The sequence below is a fragment of the Rhinolophus ferrumequinum genome, chromosome 23 (genome assembly GCF_004115265.2).
Source record: "Rhinolophus ferrumequinum isolate MPI-CBG mRhiFer1 chromosome 23, mRhiFer1_v1.p, whole genome shotgun sequence".
In the NCBI taxonomy this organism is placed as follows: Eukaryota; Metazoa; Chordata; class Mammalia; order Chiroptera; family Rhinolophidae; genus Rhinolophus; species Rhinolophus ferrumequinum.
Window position 1 is genome coordinate 14,228,177 of NC_046306.1, and position 27,070 is coordinate 14,255,246.

The 27,070-nt window shown below is 46.1% G+C and overlaps 1 protein-coding gene across 10 annotated transcripts in view; it reads left to right on the top strand.

Moving 5' to 3' along the window:
- PTPRT (protein tyrosine phosphatase receptor type T) overlaps positions 1 to 27,070 on the top strand; it is a 945,146-nt gene that overhangs the window by 255,188 nt on the left and 662,888 nt on the right. For all 10 annotated transcript variants that reach the window (XM_033094902.1, XM_033094905.1, XM_033094898.1 and 7 more), the window contains exon 2: positions 10,816 to 10,941. In XM_033094902.1, the coding sequence (XP_032950793.1) occupies positions 10,816 to 10,941 (126 nt within the window). The remainder of the gene's footprint in view (positions 1 to 10,815; positions 10,942 to 27,070) is intronic.

Below are 27,070 nucleotides of genomic sequence, written 5' to 3' on the forward strand. Positions count from 1 at the left end.
GGATGACTTTATAAAACATTCGACTAATTGGATTTCTTAAAGCAAATAAATCAAACACTAATTGGTACGTGCCCCGCCATTATTTTTGCTTACTGAAGTAGATATAATGGTGTGAAGGCCTTCTTATCATATTTGTGCTCTTATTTAAATACCCCCCCTGGCATACACTTCTGCAAATTCAATTAGATGTTCAAAAAAGGAATTCAATTTATGCAGGACTGGTTTACATTCATTCCGGGGGCTACATTCGCCTGCCTGCCTATGATAGGCTGCTCACGCTGGATAAGCCCCACCCACATGTGGCCCTGCCTTCAAAGCATTCGTAGGCGTGAGGGTGGAATCGCGAGGATTTGGGGGTGGGAGTACTTTCTCATTAGAATGTGTGTCCACAGAGCACGGCTGGCTTCACGGGCATGTGACTTGGGCAGCCACACAGGGCCTGGCAATTGGAAAGGTCCCAGGCTCTGCTAAGAGGTCATCTTGCAATTCTTACTGTTTTTTTTTTTTTTTTTTTTTTAAGCCAGAGGCTCTGCATTGTAGTTTTTCACTGGGCCCCACAAATTTCGTAGCTGAAATCGGACCTGGTTCTCAGATCTTCCGGCTCTGCCCCTGACTGATGTGTGGTGTTGGTTCTGTCATCGCACTCCGGCCTTGGCGTCTCCATCAGTGAATTGGGAGTCCTACGCCTTAGCCAGGAAGAACACAGGCTGTGATGCAGGGGAAGTGGTTATTGAAATCCAGGGAGCTGTTTGGCTTCCCGCAATCCCTTACCCTGTGGGTCAGGAGTGGGAGACATGGTCCCCCTCCATTTCCCAAAGGAAGGAAAGAACGTACTACAACTGGGAAATGCGAAGGAGGGCTCGAAAGCACAGGACGGCCAACACTCACATGGCGAAACAAGGTACTTTTCTGGAGCTGTGTTAATATTGGACATTTTTACGGCGTCAAAGCAAAGAGCAGCAGCCTGCAGCCTGCGGGTCAATTCTGGACATTCATTGGTTTTTACTCAGCGCGTAAAGGAAGAATGGTTTTTACATCTTTAAATGGTTAGACAAATCAAAAGAAGAATACAGTTTTATGACATGTGAACCTCCTATGCAATTCCGAGTGCAGTGTCAGTAAAGCAGGCTTTACTAGAACACAAGTCTGCCCATATCTCCTGTGCTACCCTGGCGTGGCTGCATTGTAGTGACCAGACTAAGGGGTCCACTGGTGTGGGCAGATTCTCACTTGGTCCCCCAAGATTCCTAACCCCCCGTGTTTACATCCTGCGTAATCCCCATCTCTTGGGGGGGTGGGACTGTGAATACGATAGCTTTCACTCTCAGCGTTTACGTTTAGCACAGTGACAAAGGGGACGGAATTTTGCAGATATAATTAAGATCCCAAATCAGTTGACTTTAGTTAATTAAAAAGCAGATAGATGGTCTTGGATGGGCCTGACTGAAACAGATAAGCCCGTACAAAGGACTGCACCCTGCCCAAAGGAAGAGGTTTGAGACAGGAGAAGGCCGATGGCAAGAGCTGTGGTGGCTGCTGGGAGCTGAGAGTGGCGCCTGGATGACAGCCAGCTAGGGAGCAGGGACGTCACTCCTATATATATGAGGGACTGAATTCCGCCAAACACTGTGTGAGCTCGAAAGAGAACCCATGCTCCAGAAAGAAATGCAGTTCCCCAAAACCTTGACTTAGGCTGTGTGAGGCCCTGAGAACCCAACCCAGCCTTGTCTGGACCTCTGACCTGCAGCGACTATGAGATTATATATGGGTGTTGTCATAAGCCCCGACATTTGTCGTAATTTATTGAGTAGCAATAGAAAACCAGGATACCTGCAAGGTAAAAATATTTACTCCCTGACCCCTTATGGAAAATGTTTGCCAAAAAAACACTACAAACCACTTCTAGCACATCACTTTTCCCTCTAACCATTTTTTAGTCCTGGTATGTCTTGAGTCTGTGTGAATAGCTCCCAGGTGTGAGCTCCCTACACATCGGGGATGACTATGTAAGGTCTGACTCCCCCCATTCCATGCACCTCCCCGCCTTCCTGCCCAACGGGGAGCCCCCACCTCCATTTCCTCTCTTCCCCACCAAGGGACTGAGCCTATCCCCCTACCTTGACCTCTAGGACTGCAGACAGGTATTTTGGACCCAGTCAGTGATTTGGGGGCAGAGGGCGCACAGGCTGGCTCGATGCCATTCTCAAGGGTTTAGGGGAGGGGCTACACGGCCAACCATGTCACTTAACCAGAACTTCCCTTCAAGGTCAAGGTTGCCTTCCCAGTTCTTTGCCATGGTGGAACGAGTTAGAATGTAGACTGAGTTATGTTGGTTTAAAGTCTCACTTTGCCACTTGTGATTTGTGTGATCTTACACTAATTCTTTAACCTTTTTATGCCTCAGTTTCTTTACCTCTAAAATGGGGGAATAATGGTCGTACCGATCTCATGGGACGATTGTGATAATTAAATGAGCTAATATCGGGAAACGCTCAGCATGGTGCTGACATATAGTTCGTCCCCTGGCATCGAGAGCTGGCTATCACTGTTCCGTCACTTAGCTCTAGCTGGGACTTGTGTCTGCTCAATAGCTTTCTGTCTCCGTCTCTTTGACCTTGCACCGTGATTATCTGACCCCACCGGCATCCCTGCTCAAGCCCTGCTCACAGGTTAATCCTGAGTCGTCAATGTGGCCAATACTCGGATTTGTCCTCTAATGGCTCTTTGACTTGCACGTGTCTCACCTCATTTTTCTCTTTCCTTGGTGGCCAGATGGTTTCTCCTTGGTTCATCATTTAATTTCCCTTCACTCTTGGGGTCCAGACTTTCCATCTGTACTGGGCCTTTGCAGGATCACCATAAATACTCTTAAAAGGTCCAGCCTGAGCCCTGAGCCGCAGATTCTCATCCTGCCACAAGGCCTCCACCGGCTTCAACCCAACCCCCGAGCAGAGCCCAATGGAAGGTAGACGAGAGCCCCCTCTGTGGGCTCCAGCCTGGCTCCTGTACATGATACAGGAGCATTTTCAATGTCTTCAGCCCTTCAGTGAAGAGGAAAGGACAAGCACCTACTATGGGCTAGACTCTGTGTAGAGAGATGAGTGTGGCACCTCTTTTCTTTCATGGAGCTTTGGAGCTTAGAGGTGGAGGACACAGTCCTGTGGGCTCACCCCCCTCCCTCCAGGCCCCCAGTGCTAGGGGCACCATCAGACACCATGAGGAGGAGACTGAGGGGTACCAGGGCTTTCAGTGCCAACTATAGATGCCGGGGACGGGGTGTCCCTATGAATCCTCATCATGGAAGATCACCTTGGCTTTGGGTCATGGTGGTCAAAATTAGGAGATCTGCCAGACTGGTACTGGCCCTGTGGAGCGACTGAAGGCAGATTTCCACATTTTGGGGGGATATTTTGTCCCGTTTTTTTTCTCTTCACTTTGCCCCAACGCTGGATATTACAGGCACAGCTTTTTTCTCTGGAAGTAGCAAGATGAGACTCGAGTCTGTGAACGTACTGTGTTCTAAGAGGGGCAGGGTTGGAGCGATGGAAAGTGGGCAGGCTTTGGTACCACACAGCCTGGGGGTACTGTCTTGGCTCTGCTGCTTCCTGATGGTTAGTTTACCTCTCGGAGCTCATGATACTGTGTCTGTAAAATGGGTACAGTCAAAATGGCAGGGCCTGTGGTGAGAGTTACATGTTCAGCTGTTGATAAAAGGAGGTGCCATTATTATATTTTAAAATGAAGTTTATTGGGGTGATATTAGTTAGTGACATTCTATAAGTCCAGGTGTGCAGTTCTATAATACATCATCTATATATAACATTGTGTGATGATCACCCAAAGTCTAGTCTCCTGTCACTATGCATTTGACCCCCTTCACCCTCTACGTCCTCCCTCCACCCCCTTCCCCTCTGCTAACCACCCTACTGTTGTTTGTGTATATGAGTTTGTTTTTTGTTTGATTTGCTTGTTGCTTTTTGTTTCATATCCCACATGTGTGAAATCATACGGTTCTTATCTTTTTCTGTCTATTTCACTTAGCATATTCTTAAGATCCATCCATGTTGTTGCAAATGGCAATATTTCATCTTTTTTTTTTATGGCTGAGAGGTGTCACTATTTGTATTGCTGCCTGTGATGTCATTCTATGTCCCCCGAGATCTCTAGCTGGGCATGTCCCTTATAGCTCTGATGACAAGTTTCCATGTGTAAAATGGGCAGAGCAATGCTTCTCTCTCAGAGCAGGGGTTGGCAAACTGTAGCCCCTGGGTAAAATCTAGCCCGCTGACTGTTTTTATAAATAAAGTTTTATTGACACACAGCCACATCAATTTGTTTGCCGGTTATCTATGACGGCTTTTATGCTGCAATGGCAGAGTTGAGTTGTTGTGACAGAAACTGTGTGGCTGCAAGGCTGAAAATATGTATCATCAGGCCCTTTGCAGGAAAAGTATGTTGACCCCTGTTTTGGAGAGTGGTGGTGTTAGAACTTCACATACATGTATAAATACATACTCACCTCGCTCAAGTATGGTGCCTGGCATATAGCAGAAGCCCAACAAATCTTTAGTTCCTCTTCTGTACTTAATTCTGTTCAAGAATACCCAGGATAATATCAGAAATCCAGAGGCAGACACATTTATATTTTTATTGAATTCTCTTCCTCTCTCATTTTCAAAAGAAGAGCTCATGTTGGAAAAAAATTCTGATTGGCACTATAAACTTTATTTATGCTTTAATGTATCCTAAAGTATGTATCCTGCACTATTTTTACTTCCCTTACAGATGCTGATATGCTATATACATTACCAAACCCAAATGGATTTTCAAAATCCAATTTCCTTGCTACAATTTTCCATTTCTCTGTTGACTTTTTATGCTTGACTCGCATCACAGCATCTGGGGCCTTTGGCACATTTTGACTTCAGCCTGTCCAGGGAAACAGCTCCTCTGTCCGGATGCAGGGAGGGAGTGCTGTGTCCTTGGCCTGGCCACACTGCCCTCTCTTCCCTCAATTGTGTGGGTCTTCCCCAAACCAGAACCTGGGCTCTGGAGGCTGAGCCCAATTCCTGCAGTGGGGGAAGGTTTAGGGGAGGGTTTTGATTGTGGTGGGGATGATGTCAGTTCAGTAGGACTGCTTACTCTTTAGAAGCGAGTGAAGTGAGCAACCAAACAGAGTCTTGGGGATCTCTCCCACCGTAAGTCTTCTGCAAGCAGCCTGCCACAGGCACCTACAGAGATGGCCAGGAGCCTCTTCTGTCAGATGTTATGGCCCCAAAGAATTGCACCAAGGCAGATAAACATAATTTTTGAAAAAGCAAAAAGAACTATAGTGAGACTCAGATTCATGGGTTTGAACTATGCTCTGAGTCCAGGGACAGCTGGTCTTTTCTTTCTTCTCGTCCCTTCTGTGACTCAGTCATTGGTGCTTGGGCTCGTGGCATGGCTCTGTGTCTCTGTGGCTCCTGACAGTTACCAGTGCTTTCTGAGTCTCTGCGGTCCTTAACTCTACCTGTGGAAGGTTCCTTAGTGATACCTTGTCCAGTGTCTCGCCTTGTACACCGGAAAATGAAGGCCCAGAATGAGGAAAGGATGTGAGCGAGAGGTGCTGTACCCAGCTGGCAGTGCAGGTTGCTCTCAGCGCGTGTCATCTTTGGTTCCTAGTCACTCTCTTTCAGCCTGTTGGTTGAAAAGAAGAAATTTCAGGGGGGATTACTTAAAAAATCCTTATTGACTATATGTTCTCTCCTGAATAGTCTTTAAAGCTTCTCTGCGGGTCAAGCCAGACCAACAGGGAGCCGACCCCCAGGCTGCATCATCTCGGTCCCCACTGAATTGCTTTCCCATTGAGTTGTATATTTGGGTGATACTCTCAATTTATATTGAGAATGATTGTGAGAAATGGTCTCATGAAATTGAGACTTGTATGGATGTTGTGTCAGATATTGTTCATTATGGGATTTATTTCCCAGTACCCCTGTAGAGAAGTTCTTGTGTGATCCAAGCACCTGGAATGGTTGTAGTTTTCCTGAGCAGTTGGGCTTTTATTGTGTGAACATAGAGTGTCCGGTATCCGGACAGATTTTCTTTTATCTCTTGGCCAGCAGAAGCTCGGAGCCAAACGTGTCACCACCTTTTAGCAGGTGGACATGTAGGGAATCGCAGCACAGACGTGCAGCTCTCCGCTTTTGTCCTGGTTTTCTTTTTTTCTCCTGTTCTCAATTTGCTTTTCGCCATCGTGCTGTATTTCCGGCTTCTATGGTTTTTGGGCCCCTGTGGCTAGACTGGAGATGATCGTGGGTAGGTGGGTGACCATTTCCTCAGCGTCCTCGGAATGGAGTCGGTGTTAGTCATCAACCCAGAGCAGAGGGATGCTTCAGTGACCACTTAAAGCTACCTCGCTTTGCCGGGAGCCCAGGAGCTCCGTGGAAAAAATCATGACCCATGTGTGACCCCTGGGGTTTGGACATATATATGTGACACAGTACAGGGTGGGAGCCTGTTTCTAGAAACTCTTCTGTAGGGAGGGTCACTGAGGTCCCCCTAAGGGATGGCAAATTCTGGAAGAGTTTCTATCCTTTGGACCTGACTGTCCCCCCCAAATTAGCTCAAAATAGAGTGTGAAGCTGCTTTTGACTTCCCTCTAAGCCAGCTTCTCAAAGAGGGAAAGAGAGAACTGTGGTCTGAAAGTAAGAACTGGGTCCCTGGAGCCCCAGACCTGCAGCTCTGGGAGGGAGCAGCAGGGCTCTGCAGGTGGAGGCCGCAAGATGCCCAGGGAGTGACTGAAGAGGAGCTGGGTCCCTACCCCTCAGAGCGCTGGGACCTGGCAGCTGTCCCCTCAGGGGTCGCTGAGCAGGCTGCCCACCACTGGCCTGAGGCAGGGAGGTGAGGCGTGGACGGCTCACCCAGGAGACTGGGGCAAATTGTTAATGTGATTTATAAGCTGAGCCGCCCGGAGGTGTAACTGGGAGCCCTCCTACATCTTGTCTAGAAGAAGGTAGGGGACTGGTTTAGTTAGACGATTAACTAAAATTTATCAATATTTTCTTCTTTGAGCTTCAACACATCTGTATGAAAGTGTTTTGTTTTGTTGTTGCAACATGCATTAGTGTATTGTTGTGTGGCTGCCTTTCCTTATCCTCTGCAAACTTTACGAGGGTCAGAATCAGATCTGTCAATTCCGTGCCCCTGCACAGAGCCTGTAAACAAGATATTTGTTCAATATTCCGAGAATAAGCAAGGGAATGGATTCATTCAAACAGGAGAGACTGAACCACCGTGGGCTCTATCTTTCTGACCCCCTCTTACGACCTTATAAACGAAAGGTTGGTCCTGGGTTTGGGGGAGTGCAGTCTCTTTCTGGCCTGTTCGAAAAAGTGTGTGATCTGTGGTGAGGTTGCGATGGATTTAAGCCTGGCTCCAACACCTCCTTTTGTGTGGTGACCTGAACAGGTCACCTAACTCCTCAATACATCGCTTACCTGATATTTAAAGTAGGGATAAAAATCTGCCTCACAAAAATGTGAGAATTAAGTGAGAGCCAATGAGATGGATTATGTAGCCAGTACCTAGTGTATTGCCTGAAAGGGAGCAGATGCTCAAGAGAGCACGTTTGTTGTATTAGTCAGAATGCGTCAGCTCTGCTGTGGTAACAACTAGCCCCTACGACGTCAGTGGTGTAAAACAGGAAACGGTGTTTTGCTCCTGAAAAGTTGAATGCCGATCGATATTCCCGATGAGGTGATTCTCAGGGTGGCTGTTCTCCAATGAGTGTCTCAGGGATCTAGACATCACTCTTCCCTCGATGCCACCACTTTCAACTACAGCTCTGAAGGTCCTCACAGCCTGGGCAGGTGAGAAGGGTTGCTTGTAAGGGATTATTTTTATGGGTTAGTCCTGCAAGGGGTGGGTATCGCTTCGTTACATATTTCCAGGGATGATCACGTGGTCTTCCCCGATACAGGGTAGCCTGGACACATGGTGTTCTTGTGTGCACTGGAGAAAAGACCCAAACAGTTGGCGGTCCACATAGCATTGTCTGGGCCACACGGTCACTAGCCCTGGAGGCTGGTGATCTCAGCTTAGGATTGTCAGTCAGCTCTTCCAACGAACTCTTGAGATATGCGGGCTCTCCTTGCTTATCACTTCCAGCACATTAGAATCTGTTGTCAATGCCGTTGACCTCATTCATTTGTTTCCCACAGCCTGGGCTCCAGTGAGGTGATGGCACTTTTGGAAAACGAGGTTGGCCCTCTGAGAGCCCCAGAAGTGCTGCTGCTACTGGTTTCTAAATTTCAAATGTAGTGTTTCATGTTTTTACATCTGGGGCATTCACTCTGCTGTTCTGGTGAAAGGAGGGTTATAAAGTGATTTGGGGTGTGTCGTCGGGAATTTGTCAGACAGGCAATGTGGGGAAGGAGCTTTCTTTCTAGGTGGAAGTGACAAGTACGAGACGTGAAAGAGCAGGTTGAGGTGTGGGAGTGGTATGGGCTCAAGGTTGCTTGAGTAGAGCTTGGCTGTGTCAGGCATTCCCTTAACATTTATTGGTGCATTCGTTCAACAGATATTTATTAGGTCACTACTGTGTGCCAGAACTTGTCCCACTTTCCTGTCTAATGGAAGCTGGTTGATTGTCTCCCTCTTTGCCTTTCAAAGGTCATCCTTCTCCGTTACATCTGGGACGGTCTCCTCTGTCACCTGCTCCTGACATTTCACCTTGTCTCCTGGGCCTTCCATCCTCGTCTGTTGACCTGTGTCAATCCACAGTGCTCATGGCCCTTCTTCCCTCAGTTCCCCAAAGCACCAGCGACACATGGCTGTCGCGTGTAGCCAGCTGTCACGGAGGAGTGGGGTGTAGTGGGGGGACATTACAGCATAGGACAGGGAACCGTTTCCAATTCATGGTCAGAAAGACTTTCTGGCCCATTCCAACTTAGAAGGCCTCTTACCTACCCCAGCTGCAGCCTTCAGAGTACATAATGCTGTGTGCTATTGAAAGCATAATTCCTTAGTAATTTACTTGCTGACTGTCTGTGTGTCTGACTGACGAGCGATATCGTGCCTCTTTGGGAAACCACCATATAGCTAAGGCCTAGTACTCTGCCAAGTGCCCAATTAAATAGTTGTTGGATTATTGAATGAATAAACAAGAACAAACAGGTATTGTAGTTCCTACCCATGCATCAACCACTTTGCACCACAGGAAATTTCTCACCAGCCGTTACTTACTGTAGGTGTCTGCTTTTCATGGGGTTTCTCAGACCTCTCTCTCACTCTCTGCCTTCTCTCTCAAGCTGTCTACATAAAACACCCCACATTTCTGTTTCTTTTAGTGCCAAGAAATGTAATAGTCAACTCACTTCCCAACCCCGGTAGTACCAAAAAAAGTCCATCTCTCCTTCTCCCAGTCCGAGAATCACTGAGGTACTAACACACCAACTCTTCTGGGTTCCCATACACAGCAGGAGAGGACGGTGGAGAAAGCTTTCACATCACAGGTTTTCTTCAGTGGTGCTGTGACCATATTCTGTATCGAATCTGTCAACAGGACTTCTACCCCCACTATACAGCAGAAATCCCGGTGTGGCGTGCAGAGAAGGAATTTGTCCTCCGCTGCTGATGGAAATGATGGTTATGTTACATGAGACTAGTGGGGACTGGTTTCTGTACATTGAGCAGAACCATCTTTGGACGTGTGAGGGGGACCCAATGGGTGTTTATAGGAGGGCGATGGTGATGTGATGAGATCTGAACATCCAGGAGATAAGAAAGAGACAGTGGAAAAGATGGACCGGGGTGTGAAACTGGGGTCTGGGAGACCAGTCAGGAGGCTGCTGCATAGCGCAGCTCAGGTGTGGCCTCCTGCATCTGTGCATCCTGCCAGTTCACCTGGAATGCCCTTCGCCCTGCTCTGTGCCCATGGAGACGCTCGCATCCTTTGCAGCCATGGTCACTTCTCCCCCTCCAGGAGATCATGGGCTCCTGTTTGTAAGGAGCATTTCCAATGACCCAGAGGGGCTTACAGCCCACAGCGTATGGTCAGTAAGTTCTTGGCAAAATTGAATTGACGCAGCTCCTTGTAAAATGGTGGGTGGCTTGGACTTTAAAGGGAGAAGCTTTAAACACTATCAGCATTGACTTTATTACCTGCCAGGTGCACGATTGCCTAGGTCTTCACATATTTGATTTTTACTTTAGGAAAATGATTTTTCAAAAATTGCTCTGATGGGGAAGGAGGTGGCTATTGAGAACCTGTTCTACGCCAGTTACTTTTCATATGTTATTCCATTTAGTCCCCGTGACATTTCTGGCAGGTGGGTCTTTCCCTCCACCTAACAGGTGAAGAAAGTGGTGTGCACACGACACAGATGGCTGATGCCTCTGGCCCCAGCTGACACAGCTTTGCAAAGCTGAGATCTGTGTCTCGTTTTGCTGGACTCCGAAGCTGGTGTTCCCTGCAGCCTGAGGGCATCTCTCCCTGTTGCAGGAAGCATTTACAGAAGCATGCCCTGGCATTCATTTTTCCTGCTTAGAATGAGACGCTGCTGTTTACTTTCTCAGGAAGGAAGATTGAAATCAATGTAACTAGCCTTATTAACTTTTTTAAATAGGGGGGCCCGCAGATGCCAGCGCCTTTCCAGAGAGCACCAAAGCAAATATAAAAATCCAATTTGCTTGCTTTTTTTTTTTTTTTTTTTTTTTAATCTTCTTCAGAGTTTAAAATTCAAAGCTGTAAATGAAGAGCCGATGAGACAGGGGTAACGAACCAAGCCCCAGACACGAGGTTGTATTTACCCATATCTCTTTTGTCTGCAGGCGGCTGTTCCTTTGATGAGCACTACAGCAACTGTGGTTATAGTGTGGCCCTGGGGACCAATGGGTTCACCTGGGAGCAGATTAACACATGGGAGAAACCAATGCTGGACCCAGCGGTGCCCACAGGTAGGTGACCCACTGTGCTTGGGGCTGGGATGGGGATGGCATCTCTTATGAGGACTCATGGGAAGAACTTTCTTGTCGGTGGAGCTGTTTGAGAGGGCAATCAATAACTTTGTTGGTAGTAAGTTCCCCATCCCTGGAGGCATGCAAGCCACAACTGAATGAACTCTTAAGAATGTGGTAGAAGTCAGATGTCTCCTCAATTCAGGAACCTTTAGGATTTCTTTTAGCATTGAAATTCTAAAGTTTAGCTACAAGTAGGGCATCGATGAATTTTGCTTGGGAACCTGATAATAGTGGAATTTTAGGGGAAGAAAGAGCTGACTAATTTGAGGTTATTTAGTTTCTTTTTAGGCCACATAGACACAGACACACAGACGCAGCTTGTATATTTGCAGGGAGACTTCCACAGTCAGAATATTCCTCATAAAGTTAATGTCCAGACATCCTGAATGCCAGGCTGAAGCTTCACCAATGGGGCTGAAGGCATACTGTGTACTCTTGCTGGATACCTGCATGAGACAGGCACTATGAAAGTCACATCTGATGTACTATTGTAGGGGAGGTACACCTGGAAGAGGTATATTCAGGCAGAACACATTTAAGGTGGGGTACGCCTGGGTAAGTTGAGTCTTGAAGAGGCTAGCTGAAGCCATGAGCCAGGAAGAGTTGCAATTCTGGGGATAGTAAGATCACCTCTTTGGATAATATGATCCCTGGTACAGTCGTCAGGACAATTGGCTGTCGGAGAAGGGAGAACATCCTCTATGTTTCCTTCCCAACCGAGCGCTCTCTCTAACCCACACACTGTCCTGGGTTTTTACTAACCCCTTCTTGTACTCAGGCTCCTTTGTCAGCTCATTCTGGCCGTTGGAGTTCTTCAGGCTCTTCTATACTCTTTCCATGTGTCTTACGGTAGTTAGGGTTCTCCAGAGGAGCAGAACCAATAGGATATGCACGTACATGTAGGAGGACACTTATAGGATTTGGCTCCCACGGTTATGGAGAAGCCCCAGGATCTGACCAAGCTGGCGGACCAGGAGAGCTGGTGATGTAATTCAGTCTGAGACTGAAGGCCTGAGAATTGGGGGGCCTGTTGGCGTGAGCCCTGATCTGAGTCTGAAAGCCGGAGAACCAGGGCAGCCGGAGAAGCCAGTGTCAGAGGGCAGAAGACGTCCTAGCTCAAGAACAGAGAGAATTTGCACTTCCTTTGCCTTTTTGTTCGATCTGGGCCCTCAAGGAACTGGATGATGCGCACGCACCCTGGGGAAGGCTACCAGCTTTACTGAGTTCACCAGTTCAATGCTAATCTCTTCTGGAAACACTCTCACAGATACACCCAGAATTAAGGTTTTGCCAGCTGTTCGGGCGTCCCTTTGCCCAGTCAAGTTGACACATAAAATCAGCCATCACACCATGGACAACGCAACCACTCCGATGGCTTCAGTTGCCATCAGATATCTCTTATGAACTCTAGACCTACACGGCCCACTGTGCCATGTCTTCTCAGCTGATTCCGGGGAGAGGGATTTTCCAGGATGTCGCTAAGCCGAAGACGTTCAGAGGATGTTCAGAGCCGTCCAGGGGAGGTCATGGTCTTTGTGGCCTCGTTGGCTTTAAGTTTGGCTCCAAAGCAGAAGGCTACTGGAACCTTTTCCTCTACCCAATTCTCCTGTATTTTGGGCTTTGCATCTCAGCTTAAACATCACTTCCTCAGGGTAGTACTCCCGAGATACCCCAGCCTGGGTCACTTCTCTCTGTAAATGTTTCCCGTCGTGCCCTGCACTTTTCCTCAGTGACACATACCACAGCTGTCGCTACTGGTTCAATGTATGTCTGACCCCCAGGTGAGAAGCCCCATGTGACTGGGGACCGTGGCGATCTTGTTCACAGCTTTTATCTTCAGTGCTCAATATAAGACCGTACACAGTATGGACTAAACAACGTTTGGTTAGATGGATGCATGGATGGATGGATTTTTCACATATTTTCTTAAAGAAGAAATGAATGATAAACATTATTAAATGCCTTTGGGCCCTCTATTGACTGATCACACATTTCTGAGTCTTCGTTGCCATCCTTCCATTTTACAGATCGGAAAAACCAAGGTTCCAAGGAGCTGATTGACATTGCTGCGTTTCCCACCATGCGACTCTCTCTCCCCCCAAAGGGACAACTCTGGCTTCTAATCTTAATTTTCTCAGCCCCTCATAACAGCAGAGTGTCATTTCACAAATATTGGACTGTGCTAATACAATCTTCTGAGCTTTTCTAAATAGAGGCATTTGATAATGATCACTGAAATTATTCTGTCATGATGTGCTTGTGGATTTCGGCGGCTCTGCGTGCTTCTTAGGCAGAGAGGCTTGAATGTGAATTTGGATTAGGCGAAATTGTTTGTTTTTCTCATAGGCAAAGCCTGAAATCTTACTTTGCTTTCTCTAAAAGCAGCCTTTTGAAAATCCTTTTGAAAATCCTACTTTGAGTCTGTTTATTCAGATGTTCCACAACCTTTTACCGATCTCCTTCTGTGTGGCACGCTCTGTGTTAGACTCTGGGAAAATCAGACCATGTTATTTTGGCATTTAATCCTTCTGGGGGCTTCTCCTGACACATAAGATGAAATGTGAATTCCTTGCCATGGACTATAAGGTCCTGTATGATCTAGTATCTTCTTGAATCCTTTTTTTTTTTCTCTCCCCAAATACTCCAGACACACTGGTTATTTTTTTTAGTTCCTTAGACATGTCAGATTCCTTCCTGCCACAGGACCTTTGCACCTGCTGTTCCCTTTCACTGGAAGATTTCTCCACTCTTCACTTGGCCAATTTCTTCAGGTCTCAGCTCAAACAACTCTTCCTCAGGAAATTGCTCCTCATTGGTCTACGAGTATCTAGAGAAAGACTCCCTTATTGTTCTTCGTCATATCATCCTGTTCTTTGCTTTCAAAGTCTTCATCGTGGACATGTTCACAGGCCAGCTTATTCTAAACCTGTGCCATGGCCGAGTGACTCTGAGGTCTTAATCCCTCTGCGTCAGTTTTCTCATCTTTAACGTGGGAACCAGTTAAATGTGATGATGGCTGTGTGAGTGTGGAAGTACCTACACATAACAGGGCTCAATCAGGGCTGGTTCCCCGAAGTTCTTTTCTGGTTCTGACACTCTGAGTCTTTCTTAGAACTTTGCCCCCTCCTTCAAAGTCACCTGACGCCAGATGCTGCTTTACACAGGGGAACCTTCCAGCAGGAGGTCTGCCATGCGTCCCTGACAAGCCCAGAGAAGCTTTTCAATACCCAGCGTACCTTCCACCCCGTGGGCTGAACACTTCCTCACTCTTGGCTCTGTCAGTTCACCTCTTCACACAGCGATTGTCTCACTCTTTTCCTCGTCCGTCTCTGTGGGAAATGGGCCTGGGCTTCAGATCTGGTTTCCTCCACCTCATTTTTTGTTACAGAGAAACGTGGTTATGACACCCATAGGCCTGCCCTCCAGACCTCTATCTTGTCCGTGGAACTAACTGCAGCTATCCCTCGTTCCCAGCTCTGCCTTCCTCAGCCTCAGCATGAGTTTTTACATGTCCACTCAGGAGGGCCCACCCAGGAGGGTCTCTGGGGACTGAAGGGTGGTAAACGAAAGTGCTGTAAGTGCCCTTTTAAAAAGGCTGAAGTCAGAGGCAATAGGGCACGGGAGGTTTCCTTCTAATGCTTGTAGGACATTAGTATTTTAAGTGTCGAAATGAAGTCGGGTTGAACCTCAGGCTGAAAACCCAGGCGCACAATAAATATTGCATTTACGTCAATTTGAATCTGACCCTGAGTGTCCAGATATTGAATTTTAGTCATTATGGGGGCTCCCCCTTCCCTAAGGGGTCTACAAATGTCCTGGGGACTTTCGCACGCCATTGTGGTCTCCTCTGAGAAGCCCGCTGTCACATTCCTTGAGGTCCTTTTGAATCTAATCATTCTGCTGCCTCTTTCCGAGGTTTGGAGCCCCTGTCTCAGGTCCCGCCAGCCCAGGTGCATCACCCAGCATCCCTCTGGGGCCTGCCCCCTCCCTAAGTGCTGCCACCGAGCAGGATGGGACCAGGAGACCCATCTCTTTCCCTCCCAGTGTAGGGGAACTTCTCCACTCACCTTCTTAGCCCTCAAAGACACATGTGTCTGATCCCAGCCCCTCTGGGACCCGCCACATAATCTTGTCACTTAGAAAAAAAAAGGGGTAGCTTCTTTCCATCCTGGACACATTTCTAGAGCAGAGAAAGACAATCTTAGTTACTGGATTGGAAGGAGCAGGTATTGGGGAGAATCTAGGAACAATAGACCCACAGGCATACACAGATACAGACAGGAGTATTTCAACCCACCCGGCTGCCGTGGAAGCAGACAGTCTCCAGGCACGTCCTGGGCTCTCTCTTCATGCCACTGAGCCCTTGGCTGTGTGTTCCTGCTGTGCTCAATTGCTGATCCTCGGAGAGCTGGGGTCTGTTACGGATTGAATTGTGCTCTGCAAGAAGATACGTTGAAGCCCTAATCCCGGCTCCTGTGAATATGACCTTATGTGGAAACAGGGTGTTTACAGATGTCGTCGAGTTAAGATGATGTCCTGTTGGTCACCCTGGGCCCTCCACCTGATATGACTGATGGAAGAGAAGAGATACACAGACACACAGAGTAGGTCATGGAAAGACATAGGCAGAGGTTGGCACAAGGCGTCTTCAAGCCAAGGAAGGCCAAGGATCGCCAGCAAACACCAGAAGCTGGAAGAGGCAAGGGAGAATTGTTCCTAGAGCATTGGAAGGGAATGTGTCCCTGTCAACAGCTGGATTTCAGACTCTAGACTCCACACTCTGAAAGGATGAGGTTCCCTTGTGGTAAGCCACCCAGTTAGTGGTAATTTGTTACGGCAGCCCTAGGAAACTATCACTGTGTCGATCACACGTCGGTCCTCTGCCTGTGTCACCTTTTCTATGTTAGAACACACTCAAGAGCACTATAAGTACCGGAGCCATTGCTTTCTTTTAGGAGAACTGGCATGTACTGCGTGTTCATTCTCACCAAGAATTGGGGTAGGCATTTTCCTATGCATTTCATCCTGTGATTTCAGAGACGGTGTGTCCTCTTTGTTTTTGAGAAAACCAAACCCCAGAGAGGTAAACTTACTGGTCCACAGTCATGTAAGTTATATACGAAAGAGGAACCAGGCTTCAACTCCAGGATAGAGAAATAAATATATATTGTATACATGGTACCACCATCAACTAAACGTCTTTTAAAACTATTTCCATTTATGTTCATAATTTATGATAGCAAAAAGAATGCACATTTATTGTAGAGAGGATGAACAGTACAGACAGTTATAAAAAAAAACAAAATAAAAGTCACGTGTGCACACAAACTTAGATAAATATCTATTTTTCCACTTAACACTATTTGTAAGCATTTCTCCATGTCATTAAATGTTCCTCAAAAGCATGCTTTCTAAAGGTTTCATAGTTTTCCATTACAATGACTATTCCACAATTTATTTAACTACCCGTATTGTTGTATATTTAAATTCCTTCCAGTTACTCCTAAATCACATTGTAGCGAGTGTTATTGTACATATATCTCTGTGTTCATCTCCAATAGAAGTGATAAAATTTGTTTTCATATATATACATATGTATTTCTGCACTCCCTTGTGTACCCAATGCAGAATGGTTATGTATTATTTTGGAGATCTGGAGAAAAGAATATCATCCTCATGTCAAATGTGGAATCCAGGAAATCTGCCCATGAGTTGATGTTGGGAAAATGCTTTGTGAATTCTGAGGCCTAAAACAGGTTGGGCACCGGTGATAGCCCCGAGTGTGCCACACTCTAGTTCTCTGCATGCTGGATGGAGACCTGGGGATCGGCAAGAATTATGTTCAGGATAGCAATCAACCAGAGCTGTCCACGCACTGACCAATCAAGGTGGACGTCACTGTAAAGAGCAGAATGGGCTTTGCCGAGCGGACTGGTGGCACAACAAGGCTCTTCCTGGTTTGTGTACTGAACTATTAATAGTTTCGGTTTTCCTTGTAGGCAGGAACACCATTTTATTTACATCTGTAATCCTAGTCCCTGGACTTAGAAGGTAGCAATGAATGTTCGTTAAATGAAATGCCCTTATTCATAATTGAACTTTCTCATGCTACGGCCCCAGCATCCGTCTCCAGCCTCAGCTCCCTCTTCTGTTCTCTTTCCTACCCCCTTCTATGGAATCATGCAAGAGACGCCTTTGTGCTTTTGTTTTGGGAGTCCAGCCTCCAACCCTGCTTCCTGATTTCTGGAATCTCCCATTATGTGGAATCTTGGTGGAATGAGGAGCTCTCTGGAAGGAGAAGGGGCCAGAAATTCAGCACTCCCTGCAGTCTGGGTGTGGCTGGCCGTGGACCTGGGTGAAGCCAGTTGGACCTTCCTGCCCAGGACTTGCCACCTGGGAAGCATGAGCCAGCAGCCAGAGGCTGTGTCACAGCGTGTCCAGTGGTGGGGCTGATGCCTGGGCCACAAGAGCTTGTACTAAACGAGGTTGCTTACTGTGTGCTTCTTAGTTCCCTACACGTGACAGAGTTTTTGCTTGATTTTTAAGCCCGGTCCTCCTACTTCCTGTTCATGATGAGCCTTCCGATATTCTTCCATTGACAAGTTGGTCATGGTTGATTTCTTTTGTTTTCAGCCCTAACCCCTGAAGGCCACACTGTCATGCTTTGCACTAGGCTGACCCCTCTGGCTAAAAGGCACCTCCTGTCCACTTTCTCCTATGTTCAAGTTCTGCACAGATGTCACCTCCTCAGCAGGCCTTCCCGGACTCTTTCCCACAGCATCCGCCTTTCCTCTCTGCTTCTGTGGCTGAGTTTATGACAACGTTTTCTCTGCTTCCACGCTGGGGCTGTGAGGTACTCAAGGCCACACATGGGCTGCCGCTCACTGCTGAATTCCCTGTACCCTGCATGTGGCTTGGAACAGGGCAGGTCGTCCATCGATGGATGAAATTATCATTAGGGCGATGAGTGTTGGGGACGTCAGGAGAAAAGTGATGTCAAGAAAATGTGGGGAGAACCCTGGAGAGGCCGCTGCTTTCTTGGGCATTTTCACTGTGCCGGGGACATGGGTGGCTTTCATACGTCCAGCGCCACATCTCAGCTCGATGAGACTGTGGTCAGGAGAGGCCATTTGGTCCAGGGCTTGGCTGGTCCGGGCTCCTCTGCTCTAGAGTTGATCCTTAGGGCAAATACAAGGACAGCGGGGATTACTTCTGCCTTTTTCCTGGGGCCTGGCACATCCTCACACATGTGTAGATCTGCTTGTGAGCTACGTAAGAGGCTCCCCCTGGGGAAAACGCGTCGCATCCCAAAACTGACCTCCTGTTTCTGCAATGGGATGCTTGCTTTAAAGTGATCTGGAAGTATGGGCCTGTGAGCACACTTCGTCACTCCTGATATTATTATTGATTGGCTGAAAGCTATAATTTCTTATGTTTCCCTTTAGCTCCTGTTGAGTCAGTGATAAAATGGTAACATTTTTCTTCCCTCTTGAATGATAAAATGTTATATATTCATTCTGAAAGAGTCTGTGCATGCAAGTTAACTCTCTCCGGCCCCATCAGACTGATGTGTGTGGGGGAGAGAGAGAGAGAGGGAGAAGGAGAGAAGAAGGAGGAGAGGGGACAGAGAGAGAATATATGTGTGTGGTAATAGTAACAATAATAGTAAGGACGGATATTTATGTGGTGCTTCTTATATGGCAGTATTCTCCTAAATGCTTTAAATACATGTATATTATTTAATCCTTACAACAGTAGTCCTCTGATACAGATATAAGTATCCGCCTGTTACACATTGGGGAACAATTGGACGACTTGCCTGAGGTCAGGGTTGTCCTATGGTGGAGCCAGGACTTGGCTGCAGGAAGTCTGGGGCCAGACTCTGTGCCTTTGGCCACCTCCCTCTCGTGCCTCCTAAGAATGCAGATGATGGACAGGGTCGTTGTGCCCGGACTTGTGTCACTGGTCTCTCTTCACACCACTGTTCAGATTTAGTGTTCAGCTTCCAGGGCTGCACGGTACTCTACTGGGGGGAGGTGCCGTGGTTTATTTAGCGCACACCCAAGCAATGGCAGTGGGGGAAGAAAAGAGAAAAGGCAAAATGTACCCCATGGGCCTAAGCAAAAGGCAAGATTTTTGTCTCCAAACAGCTCTCGGAAATGTTCTTACAAAGCCTCGCAGATAATGGGAGATGGTCTTTCTCGTGTACTTTGAACTCCAAAATTAATCGGGGAAAATACATTAGCCTGCAGTGACCCCAATCAGTGCTCGTTTGGGATGTTTACAACGATAACAGAATTGATAGGGGGAAAAAGACGAGGAAATTGAAGACAAGCTTAGTATTATTCTGGAGGATATGACCAAATAATGGTGAGCGATACAGGTGGCTTGGAAAAGCAACAGAGGATCTTTGCGGTCAGATCAGAACATGCACGTGTCAGATAAATGGGAAAACGTGTCCGTTCTAATACCCACACGTCTGTTGTCTTGAAGTTCAGTTTGCTGTGACATGAAACCTGGATTTAAAAAGTATTTTATACAAATGGTGTAATTGGGATAATGGTGAGGCGGCGTCGGCCCCCCGTTGGGGGTGGGGAGGGAGACTTCTCTGAATGCTTGTCTCAGCTCTGCCACTAACCTGAGACGTTGAGTAGGTGAGCCACCGTTCTCTGTGCTTCCTGCTGCACCCTTGTCTGTGAAATGGGTCTAAAAGGAAGGGGCCCCGGGTTCCAGGCCTACCTTCGCTATGAACATACTCTGTGATCTCGGGCCGAGTGCCACCCTTCCCCGGGCCTCACTTACATGCTGTATGACTCAGCATTCTTTGCTTTGTAATGTGTGATGTAAGAAGAAAAGGATACATTTTCAAAGGTAGGAGTTAAGTCACCTTCACCCAATAAAACATCTCCGAAAATTCCTGTGGTCTCAGCCCCTCATCTCTGTCTGTCTGTCAGTCATGGCAGCTGCTTCTGATTCCCCGACAGGGGAATTTGTCTTCACAAGTGTGTGGGAAGGGGGCGCAGGGTCCCGGGATGCCAGGAGAGATCCCCAGCATAGGGGAGCACCTGTGACTCAAATCTGAGGTTTTACATGGTCTCCCCTACCCAACTCAGATTCTTTCGGGCAAAACCACCTCTCGGTGTTACTCTTTCCATGAGGGTCTTGCCACTGACCCATCTACTGCTTTTATCTTACTTACGAAATGAGTTTAACAAATCTGTGAGCTTTTAGGGCTGGGCCCTGCCGACCCGTTAGAACATCGCTCGTTACTTCATGAGTGTTGTAACCGAAAGTCTAGACATCGCTGTGGGCTTAGCTTCTGTTTTCAAGGGGACGTAAACTTTGCACAGAGTGATCCCCGAACACAGGGCTAGGCCACGCTGCTCCACTCTCGTTTCTAGCTCATCACAGAGCTGTACTTGGATGTACCCTTCTACAAGGGTGTGAACCTGAAAATCAGCGTCCTGCAGTGTAGACTCAAGGAAGTAGGTCTCCTCAGGAGTCCCAGCTGCAGTAAGCGCTTTGCATTTACAAACTTTTAAGATCGTGCTGAGTTCTTTTCTGACAACACCACTGCAGGACCTCGGACTTTGCCAGAGTTCAAGCACTGCCACATGGCACCATGGGCAAAGCTCAGGGTTTCCTGTCACATGTGTCCAGGTTTGAGCCCTGACTTTGACGTTCACTGACCTGTCACCATGTATGACTGAGGACCACTCTGACCCTCAGTCTCTTCTTCTGTGAAGTGGGAATAGGAGTGCATGTCTGCCTCACCCTGTTCCTGTAAAAAGCTGTCTCGATAGTGGAGGTGAATGTGATTTGGGAGCTCAGTGTCTCTGTATGGGTTAGCTGTTGCCACTATTATTCTGACCTTGATGAGTAGCTGGGCCCAAGCTTCCTGTTGCAAAGAAATGTGTTGCTCTCAACTAAAAAGGCCACCCCCTACTTACTCACCCAGCCCCTCTGAGGGCAGATTAGAACTGTTGTGGCTGTAAACCCAGCCGATATAGGCTGTAATATAGTAAATGATCACTTGTTTTGCAGTCTTGACGAGAAAAATAAATGCAATTATGCTCATGAATGTTGAAAAATGAAGCAGAGCCATGCGGATCGGCATATTTGAGGTGCTTTTCCAAATGAAAAGCTGTGTACAATGAATGCTAATGGCCTCCCTCCTTCACACTCCCTGGCATATGGTGTGATGTGATCATTCTGAATTAAGGGAGCAGCTGGGCCAAGTGCCCCAGACACAGGAGAGGTGGCTTTGAAGGGCCCCCACAGTAGGAGACCCAACATGCAGACCCCAATTTCTTCTTTTGGCTGAGGACGCAGAAGAGACCCAGTTTCCTACAGCAGGAACCTGAGTGAGCTCAGTGATGCTTCTCTGCTCATGAACCCTGCCGTGCATTCCCCAGGCCTCCTGTTATTCTGCCCCGCAAACATTCCCTGAGCACCTACTGTGTGCAGGCATGATGCTGGTAGCGGTAGAGATGAATCTCGTGTGCCCTGCCCTTCTCAGTCACTCTCCACTGTCACCGAGGCCTGACCTTGTCCTGTGCCTGCCAACACAGTGGCCACCAGTCACACGGTGCTCTGGAGCCCTTGAAATGAGGCCAGTCCAAATGGAGATGTGCTTTAAACGTAAAATGTACACCACATCTCAAAAACGTATGAGTGTGTGTATATATATAATCTTATTAATTTTTATATTATTTAATGTGGAAAATGTAGTCTTTTAGATAAATTGGATTAAATAAAATACGTGGAAATAAATTTCACTGATTTCTATGTACATTTTTAAATATGGCTACTGGAACATGTAAAACTACAAACATGTGGCTTGCACCAGTATTTCTATTGGACATCACTGATCCAGCCGCTGCCAACCCCACCTCGCTGGTGGTCCTTCTGTCAGGTCTCCAACTGCACCAGGCGTTTTCATACTTTAGGGCCTTTGTATTACTTGTTATTCTCCTTTTCCAGAAGGCTCTTCCCCAGCTCTTTTTTAATGTAAATGTCACCTATTGTGAGAAATATTATTCTCCGACCGTCCTATTTAAATACACCCCTCACCCCCATTATTCTTCAACAAAACACTCTTTCCTAGTCACTGTTGTAATCTTTAGGTATTTTATTTGTTTATGTATCTGTTTCTTCTAAGAGAACATTAGGGCAGAGAGCTTGCCTGTTTTGTTTTTATTTTCTGTTCTAATCTTCGTGCCTACCACAGCAGCTGACACAAAGTAGGTACTCAATGTTTTTTTTGTTTTTTTTTTGTTTTTTTTTTATCGTAACTGAATGTATAAAGGTTTAAATGTCACAAGGGAGAAAAATATTTTGAGCATTTTGAGATGTTGAAAAGACATTTGAAAATAGTCGTGGGTCCTAATTTATCAGTCAGTTAAGGAAGGTCTAGGTGAGACACATATGACACATACAGGGTTTCAATGGAGAGAGTTTGATGAAATAGAGGTGGGATCAAGATTAAGGGAATTAATACGGGACAGCGAAGCACCCAGAGGCTGGCAACAGTGCTGAGCTGTTACTGCCCCAACAACTGCAGGGCAATGGGAGGGAATGGTGTTACAAGACCGCCTGACAGACTACGGGGAGCACGGCACTGCCAAACCTTATTCCTTTCACCCTTTGGTATTCTGCCGGTATCTGCCATCGGTACACTCAGAGCAGAGGGCACGGGAGGCTGGAAGGTGCCGACCACAGAGGTCAGACTCTCAGAGAACAGAGCAGGGAGGGAATGGGTGTGGATTGGGTATGGTGAGCACAGAGAGTAACTGTCAACCTGCGAAGGCACGGAAAACTATTTTCTCAATGTGCTAGAATGTGTCCATTTCAAACCAACATCCAGTATCTTAAAAATATGATACTCATGATCGCTAAAATTAATTGACATTCATTTAGGGATTTCTAGTAACAGAATCGGAAATTTAATTATGGGAAAGGAAGAGGTAAAGTTATTTGCAGAGGCTATTGTTATCTACCAAAACTCCAAAGAAATGAATGAAAAACTATTTGAAGACATTAATAGAGTCCATAAGGTGATTAGTTAGGGAATAAATATACAAAATCAACGATTTCCTAAATCCCAGCAATAACCAGTTAGAAATGTAATATAAAAGGATTCATTTTATCAAAGAAACAGAAATATAAAAGGCTGAGGAATTAACTCAAGAGGTGATATGAAGGACCTTTCGAAGGGAGCTATAAAGCAAAACTAAGAAAATAAATAAGTAAGTGGATCTGATTTCCAGATGGGAAGACTGGATATTTTTAAAGCCTGTCAATTTAATTTAAAATATACACATATGATGCAAATTACAATAGATGTTTATAAACAATGTTACAAAATCATTTTAAAGTTTACCTGGAAAAATAAATGGGCACAGATCATGAAGCAGATATTGAAAGAGAATAATGGAGGAAGACTTCTAAGTTTTAGAAATATATCTTGGAATTCAAAGAGTCCAAACAGCATACATGGGAATTCAAGAAGAGATAAATAGATCAATAGAACAAAATATGTCTCTAAAAGAGGTGTGTGTGTGTGTGTGTGTGTGTGTGTGTGTGTGTGTGTGTTTTAGATAAATTTAACATTTCCAATTGGTGAGATAAGTCAAGATGAAATTGCAATGATAACCCACCAGGGAAAGGTGTAGGCCAGTTGAGGCCTACTTACTTCACACTTATTCCAAAACATATTTCAGGTAAATGTAGTAACTTCCAGTTAAATGTAAAAATCTGAAAGCATCTAAGGCATGTAATGCATACAAAAATATTTAAATTATCTTTGGGAGTAGGACAGTTTTCCGATGTTACCATTCAAGGTAGAAGCAATAAAGAAAAAAAAATTTATATATTTGTCCATAAATACCATAAACAAGATGCAAAGATTCACAGCGAACTGAACTCTGATATTTGCTATAACAAATGATTACTATCATGAATAACAAAAGAGCTCTTACAAATCAATAACAGAAAGACAAATGATCTAGTAGACGTTCAGTGTGGGTGAGACTTCTGAGAAGCAGGCATTGGTGCATTGCTGGAATGAGTGTAAGTTGGTACGGTATTTAGGGAAGACAATTTAATATCTGTCAGAGACATAAAGTGTGCATATCTTTCATCAGGAATTTTATTTTTGGAGCTATTCGGAGGAAATAATTAGAGATAAGTGGAATGTGAAAAATTCTGGGTGTGTGGCCGATGATGTGACACTCGCTCTCCCGAAGTATCCATTCATAGTACATGAAGATAAATCAATGTCACAGGGTAGCTTTGAGAGTTACTGGGATGACTGGTCTGGGAAAGCCTTGGAGCTATGGACCTTTAGGGAAACGGTGTATATTTGTGATTAATTTGGGTCTGTCTCATTTTGCTGCCTTCCTCTCCTACTGCAAACCCCTTGGGTACCATCTACTGGGGCAGCTTCTCCCACCATTTCACCTCAAGAAGGAACAGGGAAGAGAAAGCCCTGAATCATTGCTGAAGTGAAGCAGGGTCACTCTGAGGCTAGCTGCCCAGTTTGGCTCCGCCAGCATTTAGTCAGCGCCAACCAAGGACAGGACAGGATTGTGCCCAAAGTTAGGGTAACACAGGCTCACACCCACACCAAACATCAGTTCGGTAGGGTCCTCTGATCTCTCTTCTTGACTAGGCCTTGCCCTTGCCCCTGTATCTTCAAACTCCTGTCCTCATCCTGTCTTTGGCCTGCCTCGCCCTGTTTTAGCAAGAATCCTGCCAAGTGAGAACAGCTAGAATCCCCCTAGAATCTGGTCATCCTGGCTTGCCTTCAGCAAGAATTCGGTTAAGACAGTTCAGCAAGATTCCCCCCTATTGTTGATGCTCCCTCTTAATAATTTTCTATCCACTGACACCCTTACTCCACTCCTTGGCTATAAATCTCCAGTTGTCTTTTCTGTATTCAGAGTTGAACCTAATCTCTCTCCCCGTTGCAGTACCTCTATTGCAATAGTGTTGAGTAAATTCTTCCTTACCGTTGTAACAAGTGTCCAAGTAATTTTTTCTTTAACAGTGGTTACCGTGGCGAGTGACTCTCAGTGTGGCCAAAGGGAGCTTTAGGTTAAATGGGTAGACAGAGAGGCAAAGGCGTGATCAGCTGTATGGTAGAGGAGCATTAATTCAACAAATATGTATTGAGAACCTGTATTATATCAGACTTTGGGGGTTACAACCGTGTACAAGCTACTCCAGCTCCTGCCTTTATGAAGTCTGGTGAGACAGGCAGAAGATAACAACAAACATAAACAGAAAAAGCATAGAAGGACCAGGTTCCTCATCCCTGGGATTGTGGAGGAAATGGGGAGTTTCCAGGTGAATAGAAAAGCTTCCTGCAGGAGATGACATCTAAGCCGGGTCTCCAGTGAGTTGAACTATTGCTTGTGGGTTGCAGGTGTCTGCACGTTCAGAGCCTTGTAAGCACATTTGTGAATAAGGATGGTGTTGAGTGAATGAGGAGGTGGCCCACAGTGTGTGTGGACAGTGGGAAGGAAGATGGCTGAGGTTTCCAGAGGCAGCCCAGCTGAGAAGAGACACAGACGGGGCGATTATCCTAACAGGATTTCACAAAGACCACTTAACAGTCGCTGAGCCCAGGGAAAAAAAAATAGTTATGAGCTGAGGGTGGAGAAATAGCCAAGAATCTCGCAACTCTGCAAAAGCTTGGAGAGAAAAGCTGACAGCCAACAGACAGAACAAGATGAGGCTTGCAAAAAAAGGTTAAAAGAATAGACAGGGGGAGAAAAGTACACTAAGAGATATGGACGGAAGTGGAAGCACATTAATATAACTTGGGAACGTGCATTAAGATAATTCCGGCCCTAAAGAGGATTAGAACCAGGACTCATTCATGACAGCACTTCACATTGTTGGGGAACTGTTAGAATGAGGTGTGGGCAGTGGAAGGTCAGAATTAGCTTGAAAGAAAGCATGTGTGAATGTAAAACGCCAGCGGCAGAAATGGGACCGCTAGTCCTCACCCCTCCTCTTTAGAGATGGGGCAACCGAGATCCAGAGAAACAAAGTGACTTATCCAAAGTCACTCAACATAGAAAGTGCTAGAGCTAAGAAATTGGAACCTCGTCAGTTGCTAGGGGGAATGCACAGTGGTGCAGCTGCTGTTGAAAACAGTTTAGTTGTGCCTCAAAAAATTGATCGTCAAGTTACTACGTGACCCAGCAATTCCACTTCTAGGCATATGCCCCAAAAATATGAAAACAGGTAATCAGATGTGATCCACGGTGGGTCTTCTGGCTATTAATCCAATGCTCTTTTTATCGTCTCCCAGCTGCTGCTTCCATCTTCCATTCTCTCTTCCTCTCCTCCCCATTCCTTCCCTCCCTCCCTCTTCTTTCGTACTTATATATACAGGAGAGAGTTAAGTTTTAAGTTGTAGTAGCTCTTCCACTTACTAAATATATGTCCTTGGTTTCCCTGTCTGGTCATTGATTGGGACTAGATGATGGTCCTTCCAGCCTGATAGTATGTGCATTTCCCCACATTTTGCCAGCACATCCTCAGCAACTGCGGAGCTGGTATTGATGAGGGAGGGGCAGTCCTCTCTGAAATGTGGAAACCTGGGAGGCTGTCCTGAAGCTGATGCAGTCCAGACTGGAAACAATCGTCCTGTCCTCTCACCTTTTAATTACTTGTCTCAGAGAGTTCATAGTCTCTTTCATTTCCCGAGGATTACAAAGCAGTTGTCTCTTTATGTTTTCTAGAGCAACTCTTCTTCGAGAGTGAGGTGTTTTTTGTTTTGTTTTTTAAACTATAATATCTTTACACATCAAAACTACCTGGGAATAGAGGTGGCGACTTATTCATTTAAGTTTTATGCTGTTTCTTTTTTTATTTGATGACATATATATATGTGTGTGTGTGTGTGTGTGTGTGTGTGTGTGTGTGTATACACACACACACACACATATATATGTTATATATATATATATATATATATATATATATATATATATATATATATAGTCGATTACATGATGGTGTTATTTGATCCAAATTGTGAATTTTCTTTTGC